Source organism: Oratosquilla oratoria, chromosome 17 (assembly GCF_046742065.1).
Source record: "Oratosquilla oratoria isolate Oo_2021 chromosome 17, ASM4674206v1, whole genome shotgun sequence".
Taxonomy (NCBI): Eukaryota; Metazoa; Arthropoda; class Malacostraca; order Stomatopoda; family Squillidae; genus Oratosquilla; species Oratosquilla oratoria.
In genome coordinates, this window is record NC_134793.1 from 11,162,848 (window position 1) to 11,190,750 (window position 27,903).

The window sequence follows — 27,903 nt, forward strand, 5'->3', positions numbered from 1 at the left end:
TTTGACTTCGGCAACTGTGGAGCGCCACCGTTCACGGTCCCTAGTTACTTGCAACATCTGTGCTGGTTTGAGTTGTTTTCCCGTCGCCCTCATCAGCCCGTCCATATACTTCTCCCTCTGCTTTCCTCTTGTTCTCCTTCCCTCCACCATTCCCGTCATCACCACCTCTTCCAACCCTTCCCTCCTCATTATATGTCCTAAGAATCGCAACTGTCTTTTTCTTATTGTTGTCATCAATTCCCTATCTGTCTCCATTTCTCTCAATACTTCTTCATTTGTTTTCTTCGCTGTCCATGGTACTCTTAATACTCGTCTCCATATCCACATTTCTGCTGCTTCTAAGTTTTCCTGCAATTTTTTGCTGATTGTCCACGCTTCTGAACCATATAATAGTATTGACCATATAAATGTTTTAACTGTTCTTCTCCTTATATCTGTAGACATTTTCTTGTTTGTTAAAACCCCTTTCATTTTCTGAAACGTGCTTTTAGCTATCGCTATCCTTGATTTTATTTCTTTTTCACATCTACAATCTTCTGTCAATACGCTTCCCAGGTACGAAAATTTGGTTACTTGTTCTATTCTTCTCCCTGCTATTTGTACTTGCACTCTTGGTGGATCTGTTTTACTGGCCACTAGTATTTTAGTCTTCTCCATGTTCATTTAAACCTTTCTCCTCACTGGCTCTTACGGTTACATTCAATAGATGTTGCAGTTTTTCATCTGAGTCAGCCACCAATACCGTGTCATCAGCATATCTGATATGATTTACTGTATATTAAATCCTCCAATTTTAATCCCTTCCATTCCCTCTAATTCCCTAAGGATCATCTCCCCATATAAATTAAATAAATCTGGAGACATAACACAGCCTTGACGCACTCCCCTCTTTATAGCTTGAAATTCTGTTCTTCCTCCCCGTACCCTCACTGCTGCTCTTTGCTTCCAATACAAATTTCTGATGATACTCATGTCTTTGCTATTTATATCCACTCTTTCCAAAATATTTATCAAATCCTCATGCCTTACCCTATCAAACGCCTTCTCGTAGTCAACAAAGCAAAGATATACATTTTGTTGTTTTTCTAACATCCTCTCCATAATCGTTCTTATTGTAAAAATTGCATTTGCTGTTCCTTTCCCTTCTATGAAACCAAATTGCTCCCATGAAACTTGTTCTCTCACTTTATTTCTTATTCTATTTAAAACTATCCTTAATATAATTTTGGTTATTTGACTCATAATACTAATTGTGCGATGTTTATTACATTCCATTGTTCCGTTTATCTTTGGTAGTGGTATAAAAATCGAGTTACACATATGTTCCGTTATTTTACCCTTTTCGTATTAGTGAGTTTTCTTATTGCAAAATCCCCTAATGCCTCTAACATTTCAATCATCACACCATCCTCACCCATGGCTTTCCCTTTTTTCATTTTCTTCATTGCAAATTTCACTTCCTCTTCCATTATTTCTTCCCCATCTAGATACTTATAATTTTCCTCTTCTCCTTCTTGTCTGTCGTCTTCAAATAGGTCCCTTACATACTCCTCCCATCTATGTTTAATATCCTCCTCGTCCAATAAAACCTTTCCTTCTCTATCTTTGATTGCCCCCCCCCCTACTCCCCTTTCTCTTGGTAATTTCTCTAATCTTATCATACATCATTTTATAATCCCTTTTTTCAAGGTCCTCAATTTCCCTACATTGTTCATCCTTCTCCTATCATCTACACCAAATAGCAGGGAAAACGAGGAACATGCGCAATGGGATCCTAAGGGCTTTCTGCACAAGAGAGAGACAGCCTCTACTAACACTGGAAATCATTGGTGCTGCCCAGAATAGAATACTATTGCCAGCTGTGGTTCCCATACACGACTATAGATATTTATACAATAGAAGGCCCACAAAGAACGATTACCAACATATATGGGGTATACAACAATTTAATTACTGGAACAGACTAATGCACCTCCAGATATACTCCCTTCAAAGAAAAAGAGAACGTTAAATAATAATATACATATGGAAAATCCTGGAGGAAATAGTGCCAAATGTAGGGCTGGTAGTGAACTCCACAAGAGAAGAGGAAGACTGTGTTATGCTAGAGGCACACAGGAGAGTACACATCGGATGCGGACTTTGATGCAGGCCATTCTCTTACAATGGGACCCGAATTTTCGCCTGTCAAAACATATTAGGGACTACGGACATACCAGTGGTGCCCTTTAAACGCAGGCTGGACAGGTGGCTTGGCATACTACCAGATGAGCCACCCATACCAGGATATCCAAACCTCCACTACAATACCCTGCCTGAAGCCACAAAAGTCGCAAGGGAATCGGAGGCACCTGGAATCAATGGGAGTTCACCTCGGCTGTGCCCACAGCATGCAAAAACACCCAAATTAAGTTAGTACTTCAGAGACTGTTTTGGGCACCCCTACGGAGCAGACTAGCACACCATTTGTCTACATTTAAGCATAATATCTAGTCATTAAAAATTGGTGAGACGGTATTGTATTATTTCTGTCCCTCCTTTCTAATGTCCATTGATTCTGTTCTTTACCACTTCTATGATTCTACCTCTTTCTTGCCTGGTCAGTTTGTTGGCTGTGGTGATGGTGAAGTGGCTAATACTACAGCTGGTTTTTCATGTGTATCATATAAGACAACTAAATGGGATGGAATGAGGGGACTAGGGATCCCCATACAGTATTATTTTCTTGGTAAAAGTCCAGGCATAAGAGGATCTGAAAAGATTATTCCAATCAGAACCCAATAATTGGGTCACCGAGTGTGCGTGGATGTGGTACAGATGGGAGCAATAGGGATGAGTTTAGCACTGTGTTTGTGAGAAGAAAGATGGATGTGTTGGCGTTAAGTGAAACAAATTTAAAAAGGAAGTGTGACTTGGAGGTTGGGAGTAAGATGAGTAGGATGTCTTGAGCGGCTATAGGGTGAGCGGTGGGAAGAAGCATTGTTGGCAAGTGGTGAGATATGTAGTGTGTGATGGAGAGGTATGTCATCAAAGATAATATAGCCAAAAATGGGATATGGGCATTTGTGAGCGAATATGGCCCTGGTAGTGAGAAAAACGGGGAGAAAACCTTTTTTCATATATTCACATGAGTGTGTAGATATTTTTAGACGAATGTATGTTTGTGGATCTTCATGATACAGTAGGAAATGGGCAGATAGAGGAAATAGTATGTAGCTTCGGAGTAGTCGGAATGAACGATAGCTATATGATGTTAGATATGTATGTTAAACAAATTATTATATCAAACACAGTCTAAGACGAAAGTTGTGCGTAAACGTACGTGGGCAGTTGTGGTGATTGGGTGGGTGTTGAGAGGCCGTTCATGGACCATATAGTAGTATCCAAATGGGTGGTTGGAAAAGTTCTGGATAAAAATATATGTTTGGGGGAGAGGGTAGTAGATTTGCAGTCATTATCTAATGGAAGGAAAACCAAGAATAGAGTTTTAATAGACAGTAACGTGCACAGACATTGCAAGGGGCAGGTGCTTTGGGCAGGAAATTGGGCACTTCACTCTTTTGTATTATTTGTATTTGGTAACTATCCGGTAGGGTGCAACACAATTTTCCACGTTATAATTTCTGAATGGTAAGAAAAATGGAAAAGGCCCATGATAAATAATTTTTCATTCATTTTTATATATTTTTGTGAAGGGCACTTTTGGGGCACAGAGCAAAGGGGAAGGTGTGCACCCCCCATCTACACGGGCCTGTTAATAGAGAATAGGGACGGAGGCAAAGGCGCGTTGAAGGAAAGCAAATGGAAGGAGAAATTAAAGCATATTAGGCGATATTGAGAGAGGTATGAGGTGTTCCGAGGATGGATAGATTGAAAACTATCGAGGTGAATCAAGTGGGGTTTAGCAAAGAGTACTGAGATGGTTTGGACACGTGACAAGAAAGACCAGCAAAATTAATGTGGGAAACAGAAGTGAATTTGAGGGAAAGATCAAGGATGAGGTAGATGGAGAGTGTGAAGGGGCAATGTATGTAATATGAATGTCTGTCTAATGAGGAAGTGAGTGCAAAATTTAGGAGTGAATGGAGAGCGGTTGTAATGGAGGAGGACATGGCGAGGCTCAAGGGGATGTTATCATGTTCCGTATATTTCTCGGGCGGGTAATGATGTAGTGGAGGTAAACCAGATCCAGCTATGAGGCACTGCTGTGTTTTGATGCATTACCTCTGACTTCAATAGTGTGACTGAAAACAGGGATGACTCATCATCCACGAGGTGGAGGATTTTGGCATATACACTGGTTACTATTTATGAGAAAATCCGTAAAAGAAAACAAATGTCGGCAAATTTTGTTAATGTGGCTGCCCTGAGGATGCATATTGAATGAACTTTACTTAGATAAACCATGGGTATAAGTGAAGAGCTAGCTCTACGAACACTAGCAGTTTCGGATTCGGGAAAACAAAAATAGAATGTAAAAAAGATCTATTTATACTACGGAAATAAAATAACATTTGAAAAAAGCGGGAGATGTATATACGGAGGAAACAAACAAAGAAAATAAATACAAAATTAAAGCGCTTCTCAAACGATTAGAGTAGTGAATAGCTTACATATAGAGATGTGCGCTTACAAAGTCTATACACCTCGAACCTGAACCTAAACTAAGCATTCCGGCTGTGATAAGCTTGTTTCTTTTCATTTATTTGTAATGGAAAACGACGAGTGATTTCAAACATCAGTATAATCATAATGTCAGTGAAAAAGGAAGTAGGGGAAGACAATGAAGCAGGCGAAGAAAGGTGGAGACAGTTATATTTCTGTGGTGAAATCGATGGAAAGTGTTATTGTTTGAGTTGTGGAGATGAACTTGAAGAGGCTAAAGAAGAAAGTGTTCGTGAACATTATGATAATCATCATGCAGGCCATAAGACCAAGAAGAGGAAAGCAGATGAAGATGGAGTATACCAAGAAGAGTGGAAAGTGTTATACTTCTGTGGGGAAGTCAATGGAAAGCCAGTCTGTTTGGTTTGTAAACTGGAACAAGAAGCTGAAGAAGACGGTATTCGGGAACATTACAAAAGTTGTCATGCCTTATATTATGATAAGTATGTTGGTGAATTACGAAAAGAAAAAATATATTATTTCGAATACATGCTGAAATTGAAAGAGCCAGTATACGAGAATGATTGTCAAGTGAGCGACAAAGCAAACAAAGCTGGTTACATGCTTGCACGAGAAATAGCAGTGGCATTAAACCCACTTACAATGGGTGAAGTTTTGAAGAAGTGCATGTTTAAGGCAGCTGGTGTAATATGCCCAGAAAAACAACAAGAGTTTGGTGATATTAATCTCTCACCACACACTATTACTGAAAGAGTGAGTGAGTTATCAGAGGATGTTAACTATCAACTAAAAAATAAGGTTGAAACCTTTATTGCATTGTCAGTTGCCATTGAGAAGACCAAAGTTAATTATACATCACCTTTTGCGGTGTTTATTCGTGGTGTTGACGAATATTTAGAAGTAACAGAAGAGTTTGTGGAACTGATTCCAGAGATGTCAAGTGATGATATTTTCAACAGTGTAGTAGTAGCTCTGGAGAAAATAGGGGTAGATTGGACATGTGTTGTAAGCTTAGCCACGGGAAGGGAGCCATCATTGTTGAAAGAAGTGACCACTAAACTAAAGGAACTGTTGGTTAAAAAGTATCCAAATCAAGAGTTTCTTCATTTAAATTGCCTGGTACACCAGGAAATGTTGTCTGATATACTAAAGATAAGTAATGTCCTTGAGGTGTTTCAACATACAGTAGGCTTATTAAAATCACAACTTCCCCATCAACACAGATTACTATTTCGATTAGATCCTCGTAGAAAAGTTACAGGATCTTTGTTGAAAGACTTTTATGAGCTACGTGCTGATGTACTTGAATTTGTAGATGTGCAAGAATTACAAGATAATGTATGGTTGCAAGACCTTGCATTTATTTTAGATATGAAAGAACATCTTGATGATTTTAAGAAACAGGTTGATGAACAGAGCAAATTCGTAGCAGATTTTTATTACTCTATTTGTGCCTTTGAAAATAAGCTTGAACTCTGTGAAAGGCAACTATCTGAGAAAAGCTTGATACATTTTCCCACACTGAAGTCCTTATGCCATGGAAAGCTTTTATGTCACACTCAGAGTATAAAATATATCAGCAGTATTTCTAAGTTACGGGAAGAATGTCAGGATGCATTCTCTGAACTTAAGAAACTTCAGGAGTACTTCAAGGTATTTCAAAATCCATTTACTGTGAATAAGGATGAGGTACCAAATCACCTGTGGCCTGAAATAAGGAAAATAAAATATGATCACACACAGAAACAAAAATTTTTTGAAGTTGATATTCATTCATTTTACAAGTCTTTAGGACAACAATATTTTAATTTGAAGAGCCTTGCTTCATTCGTTTTATCCATGTTTTGTACCACAAGTGTTTGCAAAAGGCCAATTTCTGCAGAATTTCTAATAAACTCGCAGCATTACGCTACATCCCAGAAGTCTGCACTTAGGCTTGCTGCAGCAAAGTCAATAAGTCCAAATTTTGATGAATTGGTCAAAAGGAGGAAATTGCAAAATGCAGAAACACTGGTAAGTGATGTACCATGTTAACATAGTATATGTCATAACTAATTGAAATATACAGGAAAAAAACAACACTTCTGTGATCCTATCCCATAAAATAGTATACCTAGTTTCAAATTCATGGCATGATATTGACACCAGTTAATACTTGGGAAGTTTAGTGGAATTTTCTCTTGACATTCATATAGTCCTTCTGTATGTAATATTAAAACACTCAATTACAGATCATAATCTTATGTTATCTACTGAAGGATCCCTAGATGACCCATTTTCTTTCAAAGAAAATGACACCACTCAGAAATGTGCAAGTGAAAGACAATGTAATATTCTCAAACTATAAGGCATTGTAGTTCTCCTGATACTTATGAAACAATGATGGTCTAATTTTTGTCATAGCTTCACTTACTGGAAATATGTAGCCCCAGTCAGTAAGAGTTTAGACCCTCCTTTAGATTTCTTCTCAATACTGGTATCAAAGCTAGAGCTGCGCCATATAACACATCCCCCAATCCAAATCATATTAGAAACCATCTTTACCCATGTTTACCCCCATATGAGATATTGACTGCATGTTTAATATTGTTAATATTTTAGGGGCATCTAATTGACATCCCTGTTGAAACAAATTTTAGGAAGAAATGATAAGAAAAATATGTATATAAAATAATGATAATAAATAGATGAATAAAATTAAAAAAAAAAAATAGATGAATAAAATTAGAATAAGATCCAAAAGCATAACTCCTAAGTATCCCTCTCCCTTTACTTTTGTAATTAAATCATTACTCTTTCAATAGAACAGTGGTGCCCAATTTGTACACTCATTTTGGTTCAATTTTAGAAGTGCACACCTACACAATAGCAATAGAAAAATCATAATTTTGTAGATTATAATACACCAATGTAATATATGTTATTCTTGGCAGAAATCAACACCAGAAAGTTGCTAAAAGCTATATAAAAACAAACATAGGTGCTTCAACTGGCTTCAGAATCCATCTTTGTTTCAATAGGTGCAAAGGTTGAAGAAATTAATGTATGATAAATTCATCTATTCTAACCTAACCTTATTTAGAAATGTGGTACCTGGAATTTTAGTGGTCATCAAGGTCGTCTTGTCATCTTCGGCCTTCAAATCTGTCAAAACAAAGAGGGCATCTAAAGGGGTTTGTGCGACTTCATTTATGCATAGCTTTTAGCAATGTTTTCTGTTATTGATTTCTGCCAAGAAAAATATTAAGTTGATGTATTATAATATATGAGAGCAGGTAAAGCACCTGGTCTGGATGGATGCCATGCAGAATGTATGAAAAAAGGAGGTACAGTGATAGTGGACTGGCCGGTGAGGTTGTTTAATGTTTGTTTGAAACAGAGTAGAGTGCCAGAGGACTGGAGGAGTGCCTGTATAGTTCCACTTTACAAGGGAAAAGGGGACAGGTGTGAGTGTAGTAGTTTCAGAGGGATTAGCTTGTTAAGTGTAGTTGGGAAGGCTTATGGGAGGATCTTGATTGAAAGGATTAGGAGAGGAACAGAGGGAATAATTGGTGAAGAACAGTGTGGGGTTTAGGACAGGTAGAGGTTGCAAAGATCGGATTCTTGTGGTAAGATAGATATGTGAGAAAGCTTTAGGAAGAGGTAAGGATGTTTTTTGGGCTTTTATGGGTCTGGAAAAGGCTTATGATGGGGTTCACAGGAAGGCACTTTGGGAGGTTTTGCAGATATATGGGATAGGAAGAAAGCTTCTAGGAGCAGTCAAGAGTTTTTATGAGAGTAGTAGAGCATGTGTCAGGATTAGAAATGGAGAAAGTGAGTGGTTCGAAGTAAAGGTGGGACTTTGTCAGGGATGTATTATGTAGCCCTGGCTGTTCAATTTGTACATGGATGGGATGGTGCAAGAGGTAAATGCAAAGGTGGTGGGTCAGGGATTGGAGATGGTTAAAGAAAATGGAGAAAAGTGGGAGATGAGCCAGCTGTTGTTTGCGGAGGACACTGCGCTTGTAGCAGGATCAGAGGGGGGATTGAGGAAGTTAGTGACAGTTTGGGAGAGTGAAAGAAGGAAGTTGAAGATAGATGTGGGTAAAAGGAAGGTGATGAGATGTACAAGGGGTGCAAGTGGCAGCAGACTGGAAGTGAGCATTAAGGGAGAGCGACTGGAGAGGGTGGATAGTTTTAGGTACTTGTGTGCAAATGTGGCAGTAAAGGGAGGAGTGGAGGTGGAATGTAGATTGAGAGAAGCAAGTAAATGCCTTGGTGGATTAAAAAGTTTAATGAGAAATAGACATTTGGGAATGGATGCTAAGAGGAGATTGTATGGAGTGATTGTGCTGACAGCACTGTATTGGGCAGAAACATGGAACATAAGAGAGGATGAGAGAAAGAGTTTGAATGCGTTTGAGATGAGATGTCTGAGAAGTATGATAAGGGTTACTAGGCTGGATAGAGTAAGAAATGAAGAAGTGAGGAGGAGAATGGAGGTGGAAAGGGAGTTGGGAGATAGGGTGGATGAAAGAGTGTTGGGATGGTTTGGACACATGGAAAGAATGAGTGAAGAAAGACTAGTAAAAAAGGTGTGGAGGGAGTAAACATGAGGGGGCGACCTAGGATGAGATGGATGGATGGGGTAAAAGGGGCTTTGGGGAAGAGGGGAATGTCTTTGGAAGAAGGATGGGAGAGGACAGAAGACGGGTGAATGGAGAATGGTTGCATATGGATGAGGTTGTGATGTATGAGGTGGAATGGGTGGGGGATGGGGGTTGAGGTAGTATTCGTGAAAAAACAAATGGCACAGCCCGAAGGGATTCCTCCCCATCTTCTCCTTTTCTGCATGGGGGAGACGGAGAGGGGGGTTGCCAATTTTATGAAGCGGCCTTGCTTTGGATGTGCTGTGTCTTGCGACACTGCTTCTGACCCAGGACATTGGACAAGATACAGGGATGACCTGTCATCCAGGAGGTGCCAAGATAAGAGAGAGGGTGGAGGGGAGTGGAGTGTATTAGGGATGGAATGGGTGGGAATGGTCTTTATGCTTTTTTTTTTTCTTTTTTTTTCTGCTACCTCCCTTGTAAGAGGGAAAAAGCCTTTGGTATTGTATGCATGTATCATAATTTACCAAATTAATAGTAATTTTCTAATGATATATTGCATTGGTGTGAACTTCTAAAAAAAAAATACTCTCGTTTTCAAAAACTTGCATTTCTTCACATTGAAACTAATTTCTCAATCCCTGCTCCACACATAAACATTATCCAGATCTTCTTGTAACAACTTACTATAAATTCTTTACATTTCTATACTTTCCTCATGATCTTTGCATCATTAGTAAACAAGTTAGCATAATGGTATAATTGGTCAAATTATGTTAGGGCATCAACATATACCAAAAACATTGCTGGTAATTATATGGACCCTTGTGATATTACACTAGTAACTTCCTTCCAACCAGGTATCCTGTTCTTTGCTACTGTCCTCATTAATTTGTTCTTCAGAAAATATCATCCATCAAAGCAAATTTATTTTAAGACATCTATGTTCTTGTTTCTATAAAGATATTTGTGAAGTACATTATCAATTGCTCTTTCCAAGTACATGTACCCAACTGTCCCTGTTTTGGACCATCTAGAATAATAACTTGGCCAAAGTGGTTTTCGACCAGGAATATGTCCTCTTCTAAATACTTCAGTTATGTATCTTTCACACACTTTTAGTGACCACAGAGATCAAAGACACAGATCTCCAATTCAGAGGAACCTCCCTGGTACCATCTTTATATATATATATATATATATATTTCCTTCTCTTAATGAACACGCAATAGTTTGTGTATCTTATACACTAGTTGTTCCCAACATTCTTTGAGATCTTGGTAGCTAGTGACATGGAAAAAGACCCACACTAAAACAACACAGGCAATTTCAGAGTTTCCTATCTAAAGGGATGTAGAAGGGATGCTTGTTACCAGTCAGGAAGTCATTTGCTTCCCAGTATTAGCATTATCAAAAGTGTATGTACTGCACAGTACTTTAGCAATATGAATAGATTTCTCGTTCATTAGTATAGGGTTCCTAAAATATTTGTTATAGCATTTCTTACAGAAACATTTTATTGTTACAGGGCGTGATTGAGGAAGTGGACATCAAACCAATCCTGACGAGTACAAGAGCAGGCAATTCATCAAACTTTGGAATCCCTGAAATTGATCTAGGTTCTAGTGATGAAGAATCTGGATAGAACTGAGTACTTTACACTTAAGAAAGAATTACCTGAGTGTTTCCAAAAAGTTCTTCAGTGCCATTTTCTAAGATGGAGGCTGGGTCTCATAAATATGACATTTCAGATAAAATGTATATGAGAAAGAAAAAGATAGCTCAAAAAATAAAGATGTGATGGAGTGAGATTTATCCTGTGAAGCTTCACTAGATTTATGAATTAGTTGCTTATTAGCACAAACAATAGCTCATGTCAGGTAATTTTATTACAAGTACATTACAGTATATTAAAAAAAAATCAGTCTTTATTATTACCAAAGAACCATAAACCATGAGTACAATTTTTATAGGAACAGTGTGGATTTAGGACAGGTAGAGGTTGTATAGATCAGATTTTTGTGGTAAGACAGATATGTGAGAAAGCTATAGGAAAGGGGAAGGATGTTTTTTGGGCTTTTATGGATCTGGAAAAGGCTTACGACAGGGTAGACAGAAAGGCCCTGTGGGAGGTTTTGCGGATATATGGGATAGGAGGAAAGCTTCTAGGAGATGTCAAGAGTTTTTACGAGAGTAGTAGAGCTTGTGTCAGGATTAGAAATGGAGAGAGTGAGTGGTTCGAGGTAGAGGTGGGACTTTGTCAGGGATGCGTTATGTCACCCTGGCTGTTCAACTTGTACATGGATGGGGTAGTACGAGAGGTAAATGCAAGGGTAGTGGGTCAGGGATTGGAGATGGTTAAAGAAAATGGAGAACAGTGTGAGGTGAGCCAGCTGTTGTTTGCGGACAACACAGCGCTTGTGGCAGGATCAGAGGAGGGATTGAGGAAGTTGGTGACATAGTTTGGGAGAGTGTGTGATAGAAGAAAGCTGAAGATAAATGTGGGTAAAAGTAAGGTGATGAGATGTTCAAGGGGTGAAAGTGGCAGCAGACTGGAAGTGAGCATTAAGGGAGAGCAACTGAAGGAAGTGGATAGTTTTAGATGCTTGGGTGCAAATGTGGCAGGAAAAGGTGGAGTGGAGGTGGAGGTAGAATGTAGATTGAGAGAAGCGAGTAAATGCCTTGGTGGATTAAAAAGTGTAATGAGGAATAGACATTTGGGAATGGATGCTAAGAGGAGACTGTATGAAGGAGTGATTGTGCCAACAGCACTATATGGGGCAGAAACATGGATCATAAGAGAGGAAGAGGGAAGGAGTTTGAATGTGTTTGAGATGAAGTGTCTTGGGAAGTATGATGGGGGTTACTAGGCTAGATAGAGTGAGAAATGAGGAGTTGAGGAGGAGAACGGGGGTGGAAAGGGAGTTGGGAGATAGGGTTGATGAAAGAGTATTAGGATGGTTTGGACACATGAAAAGAATGAGTGAAGAAAGACTAGTAAAAGAGGTATGGAAGGCAGATGTGGAGGGAGTGAACATGAGGGGACGTCCTAGGATGAGGTGGATGGATGGGGTGAAGGGGGCTTTGGGGAAGAGGGGAATGTCTGTTGAGGAAGGACGGGAGAGTACAGAAGACGGGTGAATGGAGAATGGTTATATATGGATGATGTTGTGATGCATGAGGTGGAATGGGCGGGGTGATGGGGGGTGAGGTAGTATGTGTGAGCAAAATTTGACTTAGCCCAAAGGAATTTCTCCCCGCATTCTCCTTTTATGCATGGGGGGACGGAGAGGGGGGTCGCCGATTTGATGAAGCGGCCTTGCTGTGGATGTGCTGTGTCTTGTGACACTGCTTCTGACCCAGGGCAGTGGACAAGGTGCAGGGATGACCCATCATCCAGGAGATGCTAAGATAAGAGGGGGTGGAGGGGTGTGGAGTGTATTCAGGGATGGAATGGGTGGGAATGATTTTATGCCTTTTCCTTTTTGGCTACCTCCCTTGTAAGGGGGAAAAAGCCTTGGTATATGTATGTATGTACAGTTTTTATATCAAATGTAGGAAGTTTAATATTTATAATAAAGATATTAATTACAAAAACAAGTTTTTCTACCCTTAGGATACATGACCCGAAATTGTAACATGGTGGATCCTAATTATGTAACCTTAAGACCTATTATAAAAGTCACTCACCGTTACCTTAAGATTTTCAGTAAACAGTGAACTCAACATAAACACTCTTCAGACCATTCCAGAGACCTTCCAAAGGTGGTTGCTAACTGCCTGGCTTCTGTAATATGTATAAAAAGGGGCTTTCTCTCCCCTTACCAGGGAGGTAGCCAAAATCAAATGGCATAATCCACTCACACCTATTCCACTTTTATCTGCCAAGCCTCCCTCCTCATCTTGGCTCCTCATGGATGACAGGCCAATCCTGCATCTCGCCCTTTGCCCTGTCCAAGAACACTCCATGGTCTAGAAATTCATTTAAGGATGCTATCCTTGATGTGATACAAACAATATCAAGAATAGTATCCTTAAATTCATTTCTAGCCCTTGCAATGTCTTCGTCATTAGATTCAAACACCCAGTCCTCAAAAAAGTCTTATCTTTTCATCAATATTAAAGCACCATGGATTGAGAAGAAATGAGACACACAAGACCAGTATCATGTAATTTTGAAAATAGTAAAGATGTTTTGGATTATGAAAAGTGGAGAGGATAAAGAAAGGTAACAATTAGAATTCACAAAGTACTGTAGTTGTATATATTTTTGTGTCACAGGGAATAGGATATCTAGTCCCATCCCTGTCCCTTTAACGACTCAAGTGGGAACACTGGTAATATTCTTACTCCCCTACCACAGGGTTCAGAAAAAAAAAAATCGGAGAAGTGCTACAGGACAATATTAGGAGTGGGGGACAGTGTAATAGAAGGGCAGTTGCAGTATAATAAAGTAGCATAATTTCTCTATCAATAGAGATTTCCCCTATCGCATATAAAATGTGTAGCTCTGGTCCATAGGGGCAAATACTTTCCTAGTAATTGCTCAGTATTTACCTGATTTACAGTACCTAAGTGGGGATGGTTCAAGGAGGGAGTCACAAAGTGTGCAAAGATGGTGTGTGGAACAAGGAGGACGGGAGGAAATAGAAGGAAGGGTAGGATGAGGGAGCAAGGAAGGTTGTAGAAGAGAAGTGAGCATTCACAGATTGGTTACAAAATAGGATGAGTGAATCATATGAGAGGTACAAAGAAAAGAGAAGTAAAGCATAAGATAAAGGAGGCAAAGAGGAGAGCAGATGTGAAATGGGTAAGAGTATGACAGAAAATTTGAAAGTAATAACAAGATGTTTTGGAAAGAAATTGAGAGAGGAAGAGGAGGTGAATGAAAAGGTAAAGGGTGCAGATGGAGAAATTATAATGGAAGAGACAGCAGTAAGAGGAAGATGGTCAGAGCATTTTAGGGAGTTGCTAAATGTGAAGGAGGATAGGGAGGGAAAGGTAGTTGCAGTGGGAAGCACTAAGACAATGACAGTGATGAGTTAGGAAAATGGAGATGTAAGGAAAGATGAAGTGAAGGCAGTTGTTAAGATGAGAGCAGGTAAGGCACCTGGGTTGGATGGGTCTCATGCAGAATGTCTATTAAAGGAGATAAAGTGATGGTGGACTGGCTGGTGAGTTTAATTTTTGTTTAAGAGAGGGTAGAGTGCCAGAGGACTGGAGGAGTGCCTGTATAGTTCTACTTTACAAGGGAGAAGGGGAGAAGTGTGAGTGTAGTAGTTTCAGAGGAATCAGTTTAAGTGTAGTTGGGAATACTTATGTGAGGGTCTTGATTAAGATGGTTAGGAGAGGAATAGAGGGAGTAATTGAAACAGTGTGTTTAGGACAGGTAGGGGTTGCATAGATCAGATTTTTGTGGTAAGACAGATATGTGAGAGCTTTAGGAAAAGGTAAGGATGTTCTTGGGCCTTTATGAATTTGGAAAAGGCTTATGATAGGATAGGCTGGAAGGCACTGTTGGAGGTATTGCAGATATATAGGATAGGAAGAAAGCTTTTAAGAGTAGTCAAGAGTTTTTATGACTCCCAGGAGGAAGTTGTTGTTGTTGTTGTCGTTCTCTAGACTGTATGTCCGAGCAGTCCCGTCTCCCCAAGGAATGCCACTGCCGAAACTGGGTTTTCCCACAAATCCTTTATAGAGTGTATGTTGTGTTGTTTGCGTGCATGATTGTGTATAATGCAGTCTTCCATTATGTGTTGTATGGTATGGGGTGAAGTGTTACATCCTGGGCAGCTGTTCACAATGTGGTCATCCAGCCTCTTCTGGTAGCTTAGAAGTGCTGGGTGGTGGCTGCACCGCAGTCTGGCCAGGTGGACTCTGTCCTTTCGTGGGAGAGAGGATTCAGAAGGGTGGATGTCAGGGGGTCTGGCATGCAGCAGTGTGTTGTCTTTCAGTGTGTTAATGGAGCGGTGAGTGATATGATTATGAATATGTTTCCGGAGGCTGGTATTTGGTGGTTGTGGAGGAAGAGAAGAGAATATCTGTGCATGATAAAGGTCTTTGGGTGTTGTTTTAATGTTTCTTGGTGTGTGTGGGTATTCTGCTATGTAGTGTAATGGGTGTGATGTGTTTGTGGTGGCTGCAGCAAGTGTTTGTGCGCCTCTCATCTCAAGGTGGTCCTTGACTTTGAGGATTTTTGTTTCATGGTGTAAATGGTCTAGGTGTTGTATTTGTGCAGCCTGTAATTGTTTTTAGGGCTTTGTTTTGTATGATTTGAAGGGTCCCAGGAGGAAGTTGAAGATGATGCACCACGAGGTGGAGACACATTTGGTTTTCCTTCAGTCCATTCCAGGATCAAAGGCAAAGAGATCTCAAAACAGGATTCATAAAAGGTAGAAACCTCAACCCCATGAACTGTATGGAGAGGATTGGGAGAGGTACAGAGAATAACTGAAGAAGAGCAGTGTGGGTTGAGAAGAAATGAAGATGCGTAATAATACTGGTAGTATCATGTAAAAGAGGGTGAAGTGAAACAAGGTGAAAGGCTAACAGAAGCACACTTGGGAGGTGTTTGACATAACTTGGAAAAGAATAAAAAGATGTTTTAGAAGGAAGTGAAAAGTGTTAAGAGGAAAGGGTAAAGGGTGGTAAACAGATTAAAGTGATTTTACTATTTTTTACACTGATGGCCAGAGCTGTATTCATAGCTGTTTCATAATGTCTTTTTCTGCCTTGGATACATTTAATCAAATCAATGTACAAAATGACAATATTATGAGGGTGAACTAAAAAACAAAAAAAAAAACACTAGCAAAATTATATTTTATCCTTAGCATCATAACTATACAACCATGTTCTCTTTTAACATGAAACTCTCATTCCTCCTTAACAAAGGTAAATACATATGACTAGATATGATAAATTGGACAAGAGGAGATACGACCCAACAAGCATTGCTCCTTTCCTGTATACTACAACTAGGTACAATTCAATAAATGAGATTTATTCTGACAGTCATTCACTCACTGTTACTAGGGAGTCTTGTACCATAACCTGTGGACCCAAACTAGCCAACAACAGTCCTCAAACCACTCCATAGATCTCACAGAGGTGGATAGAAGGTAGGTTTTTCTATTGTTTGTACTCTGCATGAGGCTACATCTGTCTCTAATCTTGACAAGCAGTTGCTGGCTCACTGTTTTCTTGAGAAATAAAAAAGAGCTACACTGCCAGGTGGAGGCTTTGGAGACAAGCAGAGGGGAGATGGTCCTCACAGGTATCTGTCCAAAGAGACCATGTGCAAGTACCTGTCATCAATCTTTATTCAGTCAGTCCCACTAAATAAGAACTCACACTCTACCATTGTCACCTGGTTCTTGTTTAATATACACTCTACCACTGTCATCTGGTTCTTGTTTAATATAAAAATTGGTGTCCATGGGTTCATTCCTGTTGTGCAGAATGCCCTCTTCATTAGTTTCAACATATATGTGTTCCTGGGAAATATCAATCTTTACATCGGTGCCATCCTCAATTTTTATATATTTCCTCCTGTCACTGGCACTGTGCTCCTCAGTATCACTCGTGGCATGTTTTCCTCTTATTGAGTCTTCAGGATCCTCAGCCACATCAACATACACTTGTGGTTCACAGTCACCCAAACTAATGACACCATCTGCTCCTGCTCTGCTGACCCCTGCCTCATCCTGTAATACAAATACAATATGTTTAAAACATGAAGCAAATGTACTGTATATGGTTTTGGCAAATGATTGGACTCCTAAGCAGTAAACAATCCACTGATGGCTGGTAATGAGTGATATGCTTATTGTCAACACCTGATTCTCCCTTGGTGATAATGTTGCTAATTTTGAAGGTGCAAACATAAGGTATGACATAGCAAAGTTAGTTTCAAACAGTGTTCAAGGAATAGTAACCAAAAACATTGGCAAATGTTAGGCAAAAACTCTGATCTGTAATGTTTAAAGTGATGTGGATGATGTATTGGAGTCCATGATTGTGAGAAACTTATGCTTGGAATCTGATATTTTTTAGAAGTGCACACATATGTGATATAGCATTGGAAAATTATTCATTTTGCAAATTTGTAGTGGAAATGTGTCAAGTCGGTATGCAGATGAACATCAGCAATGACAATATATTAACAGCATTCTGCTTGGGAAAGAAGAATTGAAATGAAACTGTAGCACAGGCAAAACCACGTACATTACTTTTTGGTTTTGAAAGTCTGAGAACAAAAATTGAGGCACTAAGAAATTTGAAAGTGGCTAAAGAAATAGAAAAATCTAGCCAAATATATATGCAACAAGATATGTCTGCTGCCCAGAGAACTAAACTGAAGCATCTGGTGGAGCAGGTCAAAGAACGGGAAATGAATAGTACATAAAGATTTTTTTTTATACACAGTACGAGGACCCCCAGGACACGTGGATGAAAAAAAAAATAAGCAAGCACCAAACCTAACAACAAGATCATCGAACATCAAACATACGATAACTAATGTGCACAAACTCTTATGCAGGTATACAAATGCACTCATTGGTAAACAAACCAGATATAATAGCTATAGTGGAAGTAAAAAACATGATGACAAGATCTAAATTGATTTAAGCTGAAATCCTAATACAGTCAAACCTCGGTTATCGAACGCTTCTGTTCTCGACCAGATCGGTTTTCGACCAAAAATTTCGAGAATTTTACGTCTCAGAACTCGACCAAATTTCGGCTCTCGAACAAACCGAAAGAAGCCGAGCGTACCCGAACGCGGCTCACTCGCGAGCCGAGAGAACTCGAACGCTAAGGACGCTTCCTCCGTAGCGCATTTGCGATCAAAGTTCATTCCGAGCAGACGTGTTCGTTCTTATTTACGTAAATCTGACTTTTTTCATCTTTGCATCGTGTATTAGCCCCTAATCATGGGTCCAAAGAAAGCAAGTTCAAGTGGTGAAGAAAAGAGGAAAGTAGTGCGCAAAACTATTGAATTTAAAAAAGAATTAATAGCGAAATATGAATCTGGCGTTCGTGTGTCTGCGTTGGCTAAGGAGTTTGGGATGGCGAAATCGACGATAAGCACCATCCTAAAAAATAAAGACCAGGTTAAAGCAAGTGATGTGGCTAAAAGATCAAGTGTTTTTAGCAAACAAAGGCCACAGGTATTGGAGGAAGTGGAAAAACTTTTGCTGATTTTCGTAAATGAGAAACAGTTAGCAGGTGATACTCTTAGTGAAGATGCAATTTGTGCCAAAGCAAGACAATTGTATGAAGATTTGATAAAAAAGATCCTAGCATTATTCCGGAAGGGTTTGATAAGCAAGCAGAGGGTGGTTTGAAAAGTTTAAGAAAAGAAGTGGGATACACTTATTTATGGTAAACAGTATACAGTGCAGTTTATGGTGTAAAATAGTAAAAAAAAATTAGAAAAAGTTGTTTTTTAGACTTGGAACGAATTAAATTATTTACATTGATTATAATGAGAAAAATTGTTTCGGTTTTCGAACAAATCGCTTTTCGAACAGCCTTCTCGAACGGATTATGTTCGAAAACCGAGGTTTGACTGTACAAGGGTATGAATTGGGGACCTTTGTGCTCAAGGGGAGTATGTGCCAAAAACCAAATTTCGAGAAAAACGTGTTTAAAGTCTAACAATGATTAAACAATGAAGAAAACAAAAAACGTAAAGGTATTTGGTATGAAAAGATAGCTTACGAGGAGACAAATTCCATGGTGTAAATATTTTTTTTCAAAAGAGTTTTTCCTTCAATGAAAGAATGAAAAAATCCAGGGGTAATTTTATATGTGTAAGTGTTTATCATCCGATTTTGTTCATTTTTGGCACATTCAACAAGTGTATTAAAACTAAGAATCCCTGAAAATTTTAGCTTAAAACTCTTATTGGTTTGTGTTTTATAAGTGTTTTTGTGATGTAAATAATTATTATTATTTTATAGAAAAATCAATGACAACAAAATTCATTAAATCATAACTCACGTAAATTGCTGTCTGTAGTCCATGTGCAAAGGTGAGGGGGGTAGAGGGTGCAAGATAGTAATCCAAAACATCATCATCTGTGGGGTCGTCAGCATCATGGTCCTCCTCTGTGGCAGGATTAATGTTGTCTCCTTCTTGGCTGGCAAACAGGTCATCATAGAAGCTCCGAAAGGGGTGTGGGACATACTCAACCAGATACTTGATGTGCTGTAGCTTCTTCTTATTAATGATGATACCAGAGGGATACTTAAGTGGCAGGTGTTCTTTAGACAGGTCAAAGTTGCTCTTCTTTCTGCCTTGGCCTTTCTGCAGATTTCACATAATAGGTTCAAATAAGCCATCACCGTACCCCTTGTACACCTTAACACTCTCCAGGTGGTCAAAAGACACCACAAAATGCTTTGCACCTTTGAATCCTGCTTGAGTCTGACCCCCTTTGGTGACCTCCTTCTGCAACACACCGAAGTCAAGAAAGTCCTGGTTCGTCATCCTCACAACTGTAGCTGGGTCCTTTTTCCTGCACGACTTCATGTACTTGCAATACTCATCGGTACTGTAGACCTCCTTGGAGCGCAGGTGCTTCTCAAGGACACCAAAATCTCCGTCACAGGGCAGGTAGGAATGGCCCCGTTCCATGTAGTAATGATGAATAGAGGAGAAGCGTTGTGAATGAATGAGTCGTAAGTATGCCAGGAAAAGGTTTATGTTCTTATTCTGTCCTGCACAGTTGTCTGAAAAAACCACTAGCTTCAAGACATCTTCACCCAAATGGTTGGCTATGAAGTGGTTAATACAGCTGGCTACCTCAATGGATCCTCTCTTTGCTTCTGCCTCATTCCAGACATAGAAGTATGGGTGATTGGTCTTGAGGTCATGAATCCCCAAATTATAAGTCCAAAGTTTGCAGCGATAATACTGGGCACTCACTGTCAGCTTTGGTGTTGGGAGTGTTTGCTGCAAGTCAATAGCAATGGCAGCAATATCTGGGCTCTTATCCTTTGTGTAGATGTCAATAAACTTCCTCCCCACTTCAGCATTAATGTGATGTTCATTCTTCTTGATAGTCAGAGCTGCTATCTTGTCTTGGTCCTTGTTAGGTGAGAGTACTTCCAACTTTATCTTGAACTTGTCACATATTGAGCAGGTGTCGCTACGTGGTGGATGGATGCTGATCTTGTACTCCTTCACCTTCTCAGTAAATTGGCGTTCACTCAGAGAGTTACGGTTGAGGCCTTGATCCACCAAAAAGTCCTGGAACGTAACATGCAAGCCACTCCATGTTGATCCTGGGGGAAGATACAGACATTCTGGGTTCTTCTGGCGAGAGTCATGGGACTGGCAGGTGGGTAGTTTCTTACAAAACTCCTCTACAAGGTCAAGTATGGCAGCACTGGCTTTATTTGGGGGTTCCTTACGTCCACGCTGGTCAGGGGTCAGAGTCCCAGTAGATGAGGAGTTAATCTTGGCCATCACATTACGCACACGTTTTTCACTGATACCATGAATGTTAATAAAGGCTTTCATGCACACTGTGTGAGTAACAGTGTTGTGCACCACTGTGTACGCACGGGTGAACTGACGTCGGCTGTCCCCCTCCTTTACACGACAACGTTTTGTCTTAACATCACTTACTCGGCACATAATGTAGGCAGACTGTGCATCATGACTTTTCAGATCCCAGTATTCCCGAAAAATCACCTTAATATTATCATGACCAACCTTGCTATAGCATAAATTATTACACTTACATGGAGGGCCGGGCACTTTCGCGGGTACAACACCACTGCAGGGAGACAAATAAGATTTACCACTGTCTCTTTTGGCCTTTTTTTCATTTTTTTTCCACTTTTCAGGGCACCTTTTCCGATTGGGCCGTAGCACTGAACACTCACCCACATCACTATCAGCATGACCACCCATAATGCACTTGATATCCATAATAAAACAAAAAAATAATGGTCCAGAAACAACTGGTGGGCATCCTTTAACTCACCACGTGTGTGCACTGCGGCGGGAAGGTGTGAGAGACTTGGAGCAGCGCTGTGATTGGCTGAGCAGGCAGGCAGGACACTAGCTGGCACAGTGATTGGCTGGCTGCCTCATCCAAGTACATGCCTTGAGCATGGAGTTTGTATACCTCATCATGACTCTCGCTCGCCACAGCATGCGATTAAATACCCTCAGTTAAAGGGACGTATATGTCCAATTCCAGTGTTCTGCTTTCAAGGCTAGACAGAGGATGCTTCCATCTACCGGATTCCGTTACTAGCTCGAAAACATTGGAGGTGGTGGTTACGCTCCTTGAGCACGGAGGTCCCTATATGTTGAATCTGCTCCCTCAAAGAATTTTTCTAATTCTGCCTGAAAATATAAAATCTACTGTAGAAGATATAGCATCTCTTTTTTTTCAGAACATTACAATAGACTTCAAATTATACTTCACATATGAATAAAAACTGCATTAACTGTTTTATTCCAAAGAACTGTAAAGCTTTTATATCATGAGTATGGCCCATCAATATGATCTAAAGCCAGATGGAGCAAAACTAATGCAAAGTCTTCATTTTATTTCACAGGGAGGCTAAATTCAATTATGGTAAAACCAAATTTCCTGGAAAGGTCCCCTCCACCTTTTTCATGAACCAACTTAAGTAACACATACAGAGAAGACCAGACTTCAACCAACTTCATGATGGGAAAGAATGCTCACCTGCAGTTGGTGTTGTTCTGGAACCAGGATACATTCAGCACAATGGACAAGATGAGAAAATCCTCTACTACCATCTGAATTAACTGATCTTGATATCAATTCATCAATTATTGGATAACTCGCCTGGAAAATTATTTGGTTAATCTGAATTAATTTTTCGGTCATGCTAATAATTTTTTTCAATAAAATTTCTTGATACACAAAGAGAACACAAAATGCAAAGATCAAATACTATAAAATTAGAGCAATACAGTTGTGTGTCATTAGAAGGTTGCAGGTCTTCTGCAAGAGACCAGGGGCCAAAAGATTGAATGAGGTCATCAGACAACTATTCGAGTAACTAGATCTTGTCTTGTGTGAATGATATTTTGGCGCAGCCTGGAGGGATTTCTCCCAGTCTTCTCTTTTTCCGTATGAGGGGACGGAGCAGGGTGGGATTGCCAATTAAATGGAGCAGCCTTGCTATGGATGTGCTGTGTCTTGCTGCATTACTTCTGACCCAGGACAGTGGGCATGATGCAGGGATGACCCATCATCCAGGAGGAGCCAAGAAAAGAGGGAGGGAGGGGTGGTAAATGGGAGTGGAGTGTGTGAGGATGAAATGGGTGGGAGTGGATTTATAACTTTGACTTTGGCTATATCTTATGTAAGGGGCATAAAACCCTTGGTATATCTATGTATATATGTAAATAAACAAGTCATGTTAATACCAGGTTTATGTGAGAAAGTGTTGTTTCCCTCCAATTTGGAGAGACAGTGTGCAGTATGCTGTAAGACTGTTTCACACAAAGAATATTGTTGCCCTTAGAATGTTAGGAATTGATGATGCGTCAGGTACTTTTAAATTTCTGGAACAAATGTCATGGTGGAATACTGCCAATGTAAATTCACAAGAACTGTACGCAAATAAAGATAAATTGTAATGTCCTGATTAAGTTTTATTATGTGTTTAATCCCTCTCTCTCCGCCTGATCCAAGCAAGTTTCCCCACATGTCATTATGGCAAATCTATACACACATCTTTCTGGGAAAACAGTAGCCAATAGAGTTGGGGTGTTGGCCTCCAGTTGAGGTGTCATCAAATTTACACCCAGGCCCACCCCAAAACCATTCTAACCCCATCCATCACACACTTATTTCCCTCTCATCTTAGCTCTAAGTAGATGAAGGGTCATTCTTCTCTCCTGTACACTGCCTGGATCAGATGCAATGCTTCTGCCCCTTAACATAATGACTACATAAAACATGCAGTCAGTATCTCATACAGGGAAAGACAAGGATAGTTAAAACAGCAGTTCATATATGATTCATAAGCAATTACATACCAGCTGTTTATATTCTTAGCTAATGTTGACAAAGCTGGGAGTAATGTTCATGTCTAGTACGCATTACTTGGATTATGGAAAACCACACATACTAGGTGATTTGATATACAGTATGTTCATACTAGCCACAGTTTCTGAATATGAATAAAACTTAAGATAGGAGAAACTCAACATATGAAAAATTACCTTAAGATCTCTTTTCAACCTTTCAATATTAGTAGTGGATATCAAAGAATCAAGTCCCAGGATCAGAACTAGAGAGGCAAAGACCAAGTCAAGGAATTTGTTGTCGCTGCTTTCACCAACACACTCACTGCCCCAAATCAACACCAACCATATACAGAAGCAAAGGAACAAGTGTGTGATTGAAAATGAGCACATGAAGACAACATAAAAAATAAATTACAAGTATAATAGATTACAGGAGGACCTGTATACTGAAACAAAGGTATGTGTGGTTAAAAATAACATGAAAAAACAATTACAAATATAATATAGTAAGATGTAAACAAGGGTTTTAAACCAACCTGTCATGATACACCTTCCATGTAACAGCAACAGCTTTACATTGAGTGGAACACAAGGTAACTCCATGAGATTCTCCAAATATGTGCACACCATTCAAGGAACCTATTAAAGCATAGGCTGGCTGTATGGAAAAGATCAGTTTTAGAGCTCCTTACTCAACATATTCCAGTAAAATAATCTTAATTATTTAAGGATGTGCATTAAATAAAAAAACTAAAAGATAAGTTCAACAAATATTTTTTCCATTGAAGGCATCACCTTCAAGATATGACACAGATGGCATAAACCAAATATTCAATCAACATTCAAAGTGGATGACACCTCTCCCTCCCTCCACACCTCCATACCATTTCAGCATTAATCCTATATTTTTATTATCTTTTTTTGTTAAGGAAAACATTTCACTGACACCTACCCTCCTACATATTCTACAGGTTAATGACACTAAAACAAACCCTGGCCTTAATATTTGCTCAAAATGCACAAGAGCCATCATACACATAATTTTCCATAAAGAAATATTGATTTATGGAATAATTGAAATGAAAGAAATGTACATATCAAAGGGCCTTTTCCCCATATAAGGAATAGCAGTCAAATTGGGGAGAGAAAAAAAAAATCTTTATATCCATTATATATTTTTTTCCAACAACTTGTACAAATTCCCAACAAGGACAGTTGAATATCAATTAATGTGTTTTGTAGACATGAATTAGTGATTCACGAAAGAATTAAATTTTAAAGTAAATGATTTTGTGAAAACAGGACCAACTACATTGCAAATACACTGTAAATTCACTGTAAATTTTATTTTTAAATTTCTATACAATAATAATGCACAGGCCTTCTTCGTTCAAGTGTGTTTGCATTCATCCATGAAATATAGCAATAATGGAGTTCTGTTACATTCTATTAATTTGTAACAGGGAAAGAAGAGTGAGAAAGAGAGAGAGAGAGAGACAAAGATAAAAAGACAGAGAGACAGAGAAAGACGTAGAGAGAGAGAGAAACAGAGAGAAAGGTCTCAATTTTCTACCGAGTTGCCACTAAATTGTACGTGAAAGGAAGACAGAGAGAGAGAAAGAGAAACAGAGACAAAGAGAGAGGGAGGGAGAGAGAAACAGAGAGATAGAAAGAGAGAGACCAGTTTCTTATCTGATTTATGTTGTTACTAAAGAAATGCAATTACTCCATCCAATTCTATCCATTAAGGCTGGGCAATGGTCACTATTAAGAGACACAATAATTCCAACTAATATTCATTGTAGATCTTTATACAGATAAAATTCAAACCAGAAAATGAAGGTTTGCCATCAATATGTTTTTTGTCCAGTACTGTATCAATTTCAGCTAGTTTTGTAAAATATGTCTTATTTACACATATTAACATGTTTCAGGGCTCATCAGATATTAGTATACTTCAAACTGAATAAATAAAAAGGATAAGTTAAAAACACCTAGGTGTTATGTCAGCTTATTAATAAAAGTAAAAAAAAAAATGTATATTTTCAGAAATGCACACCTACATGATATAGCATTAGAAAATCAGACATTTATTTTGTAAATTATACTACATCCATGTAATATACTTTTTCTTGGCAGAAATCAATAACAGAAAAGGTTGCTAAAAGCAATACACTTACAAACATAGCCACTGGGGCTGCTTGAGACACCATCTTTGTTTTGATAGATGCAGTAATTAAAGAAATTAAAGAATGATAAATCTGTCTTTTCTAACCTAACCTACCTACCCTAACCTGCATTTAGTAATGCAATACCTGTAATTCTATAGGTCATTAGGGTTAATATACTTTTTCTTGGCAGAAATCAATAACAGAAAAGTCTGCTAAAAGCAATACACTTACAAACATAGCCACTGGGGCTGCTTGAGACACCATCTTTGTTTTGATAGATGCAGTAATTAAAGAAATTAAAGTATGATAAATCTGTCTATTCTAACCTAACCTATCCTACCTACCCTAACCTGCATTTAGTAATGCAATACCTGTAATTCTATAGGTCATCAGGGTTGTCGTTTTTAGTGATGATGATGGCCAGTTTTGCTATTATATCCAATTGGACTGTTGCATGAATATCAGCCCTATAGCACTGTTTTAAAATTATGTATCATGCAAGGTATTGATGGAAGCACTGAGGGTGTACTCCAGATCCTAAGGTCACAGCTTCATTCAGTAGTGTATTTGCTTTCAGTAGGACTGGAAAGGCAACATGGCATCTTGTTCCTATGATTGCAGCTTCATTCAGTAGAATATTTGCTTTTAGCATTTGTTTTTTCCACCAAGAAAAATGTATATTACATTGATGTATTATGATTTAAAAAATTGATATTTAATTTTCTAATATCACATAGGTATGCACTTCAGAAAAATACCCAAAAAATGCATACATAGACACAACCTTTTCCTCTGTGCACAGATACACAACACGTTAACATGACATATCACAGGTACAAAAAGCCAACAACTACTGAGAATTATTTAGGTTAGAAAAGACTTACAATGTCTTAAGAAAGTTTTATGCAAGTTTTGTTAACTTTTACCATGTAAAATTGAAAATGTACCCTTTTTTAGAATACCTAAAGTTGCTGAAAAATACAAAGAAAACACTCAATACAAGTAATCCTAACAAATAAAATTAAATCAAGTGTTAAAAATTCTTTATTTTGCTGGTGATTTTTAAAAGCAGATGAGTGTTAAGAACCTGACTAGTGTCAAAACGAGGAGGAGGAGGAGAAGAAAAAAAGCTATGCATGGCACAAAATAACCTATTTTCTGTCAGATAATCAAGCCTACTTAGAAATTCAATGAATATCTAGAATTTGGTTATATTTAGTTCACTAGGGGCTGTTGTTGACCCAGGGGAAATCAGCCTTAAACAGTATTGCCTCCTGTGACTGGTTAACTTCTTCAATACAAGTCAAATTCTTGAACACAGCATTGGATGCCTAATGTATGATGCATCACACTACTCGAGTTATAAAATATAAAGTCACTGCTGTATCACTCATTCTCTTTCACTCTGAGTAATAATAAACACAGAAAATATGATCAAACTAGTTCACAGATTTCAAAGGTCACTCAGCTACAACTACAAAATAAATATAATTAAGACGCCAACACCAGCATCTATATATAATACTTGTGCCTCCCTCATGATACCTACATAGATGTCATTGTATCGAAGAGGTTAAGAGTTAAGACATCATAAGGCAAAACATTTTATGTAAGATAGAATCTAATTGGGTCTTAATCTCATACAAAACTACCTTCTGTTCTGGACCCAGTGGCCAAGTTGTGTTTTGTAAATGTGGGCCTTGAACCAGTGTTGTTCTGTATGTTATGTCACCCCTAGTCTGTCATTCATTATGTCATCTCAAGAATCTGAATCCATCGAAAATGTTAGTGTTATACCTCAACAACAAGGGGTTCAAAACCCAACTCGCTTCTTTCTTAACTCAAGGAAGAGAAGTTGACTTTCAGCTGCAAGGTGTCTACCTAAGTCTGTTCTAATCAAGTGTGAAGTCTGAACAATCACATGAAGAGAAAAAGTAAAAACAGAATATCAGGACAATATAAAATTGGAACCAAGGATGTAAAGAAGGAGAGATCCGAAAAAGATTTGGGTGTAATTGTCTAAAACAATTTGTCCTATGACAAACATAAACAAAATTGTTGGAGAATCCTACAACTTGCTAAGATCAATAAAAGTGGCATTTACATATTTGGACGAAGAAATTATTAAAAAAATATTGGTCACACTGATAAGGCCTAGAATAGAATATGCGGCAACATTGTGGTCACCCAGTACCAAAAAGAATATAAAGAAAATAGAAATCCAGAGAACAGCAACAAAAATGGCACCTACATTCGCAAACTTGTCATATAAGGAGTGATTGGCTACACTAGATTTACTGATTCTGGAGCAAAGAAGAGAGAGAGGTGACCTACTGACCATCTGCAGAATCATGAAAGGCACAGAAATACTTGATAGAGAGGACTTGTTAAACTGGGACAGGAGAAGCACAGGTCATCGAAAGAAAATAAAAAAACATAGCTACAGAAGAGATCTAAAGAAAAACAGTTTTCCACATAGAGTG

General features: G+C 38.8%; 2 protein-coding genes across 2 annotated transcripts in view; one reads left to right on the forward strand and one right to left on the reverse strand.

Moving 5' to 3' along the window:
• fy (fuzzy planar cell polarity protein-like protein) overlaps window positions 1–27,903 on the reverse strand; it is a 55,286-nt gene that overhangs the window by 25,332 nt on the left and 2,051 nt on the right. The window contains exon 2 of the mRNA XM_076200405.1: window positions 23,786–23,907. Coding sequence (XP_076056520.1) covers window positions 23,786–23,907 — 122 coding nt within the window. The remainder of the gene's footprint in view (window positions 1–23,785; window positions 23,908–27,903) is intronic.
• On the forward strand, window positions 4,653–12,815 carry LOC143034403 (general transcription factor II-I repeat domain-containing protein 2-like). Its single transcript, XM_076200403.1, has 2 exons — window positions 4,653–6,639; window positions 10,744–12,815. Exons 1-2 carry the CDS (start codon window positions 4,753–4,755, stop codon window positions 10,858–10,860), a joined length of 2,004 nt encoding a protein of 667 aa, XP_076056518.1. The 5' UTR covers window positions 4,653–4,752; the 3' UTR covers window positions 10,861–12,815.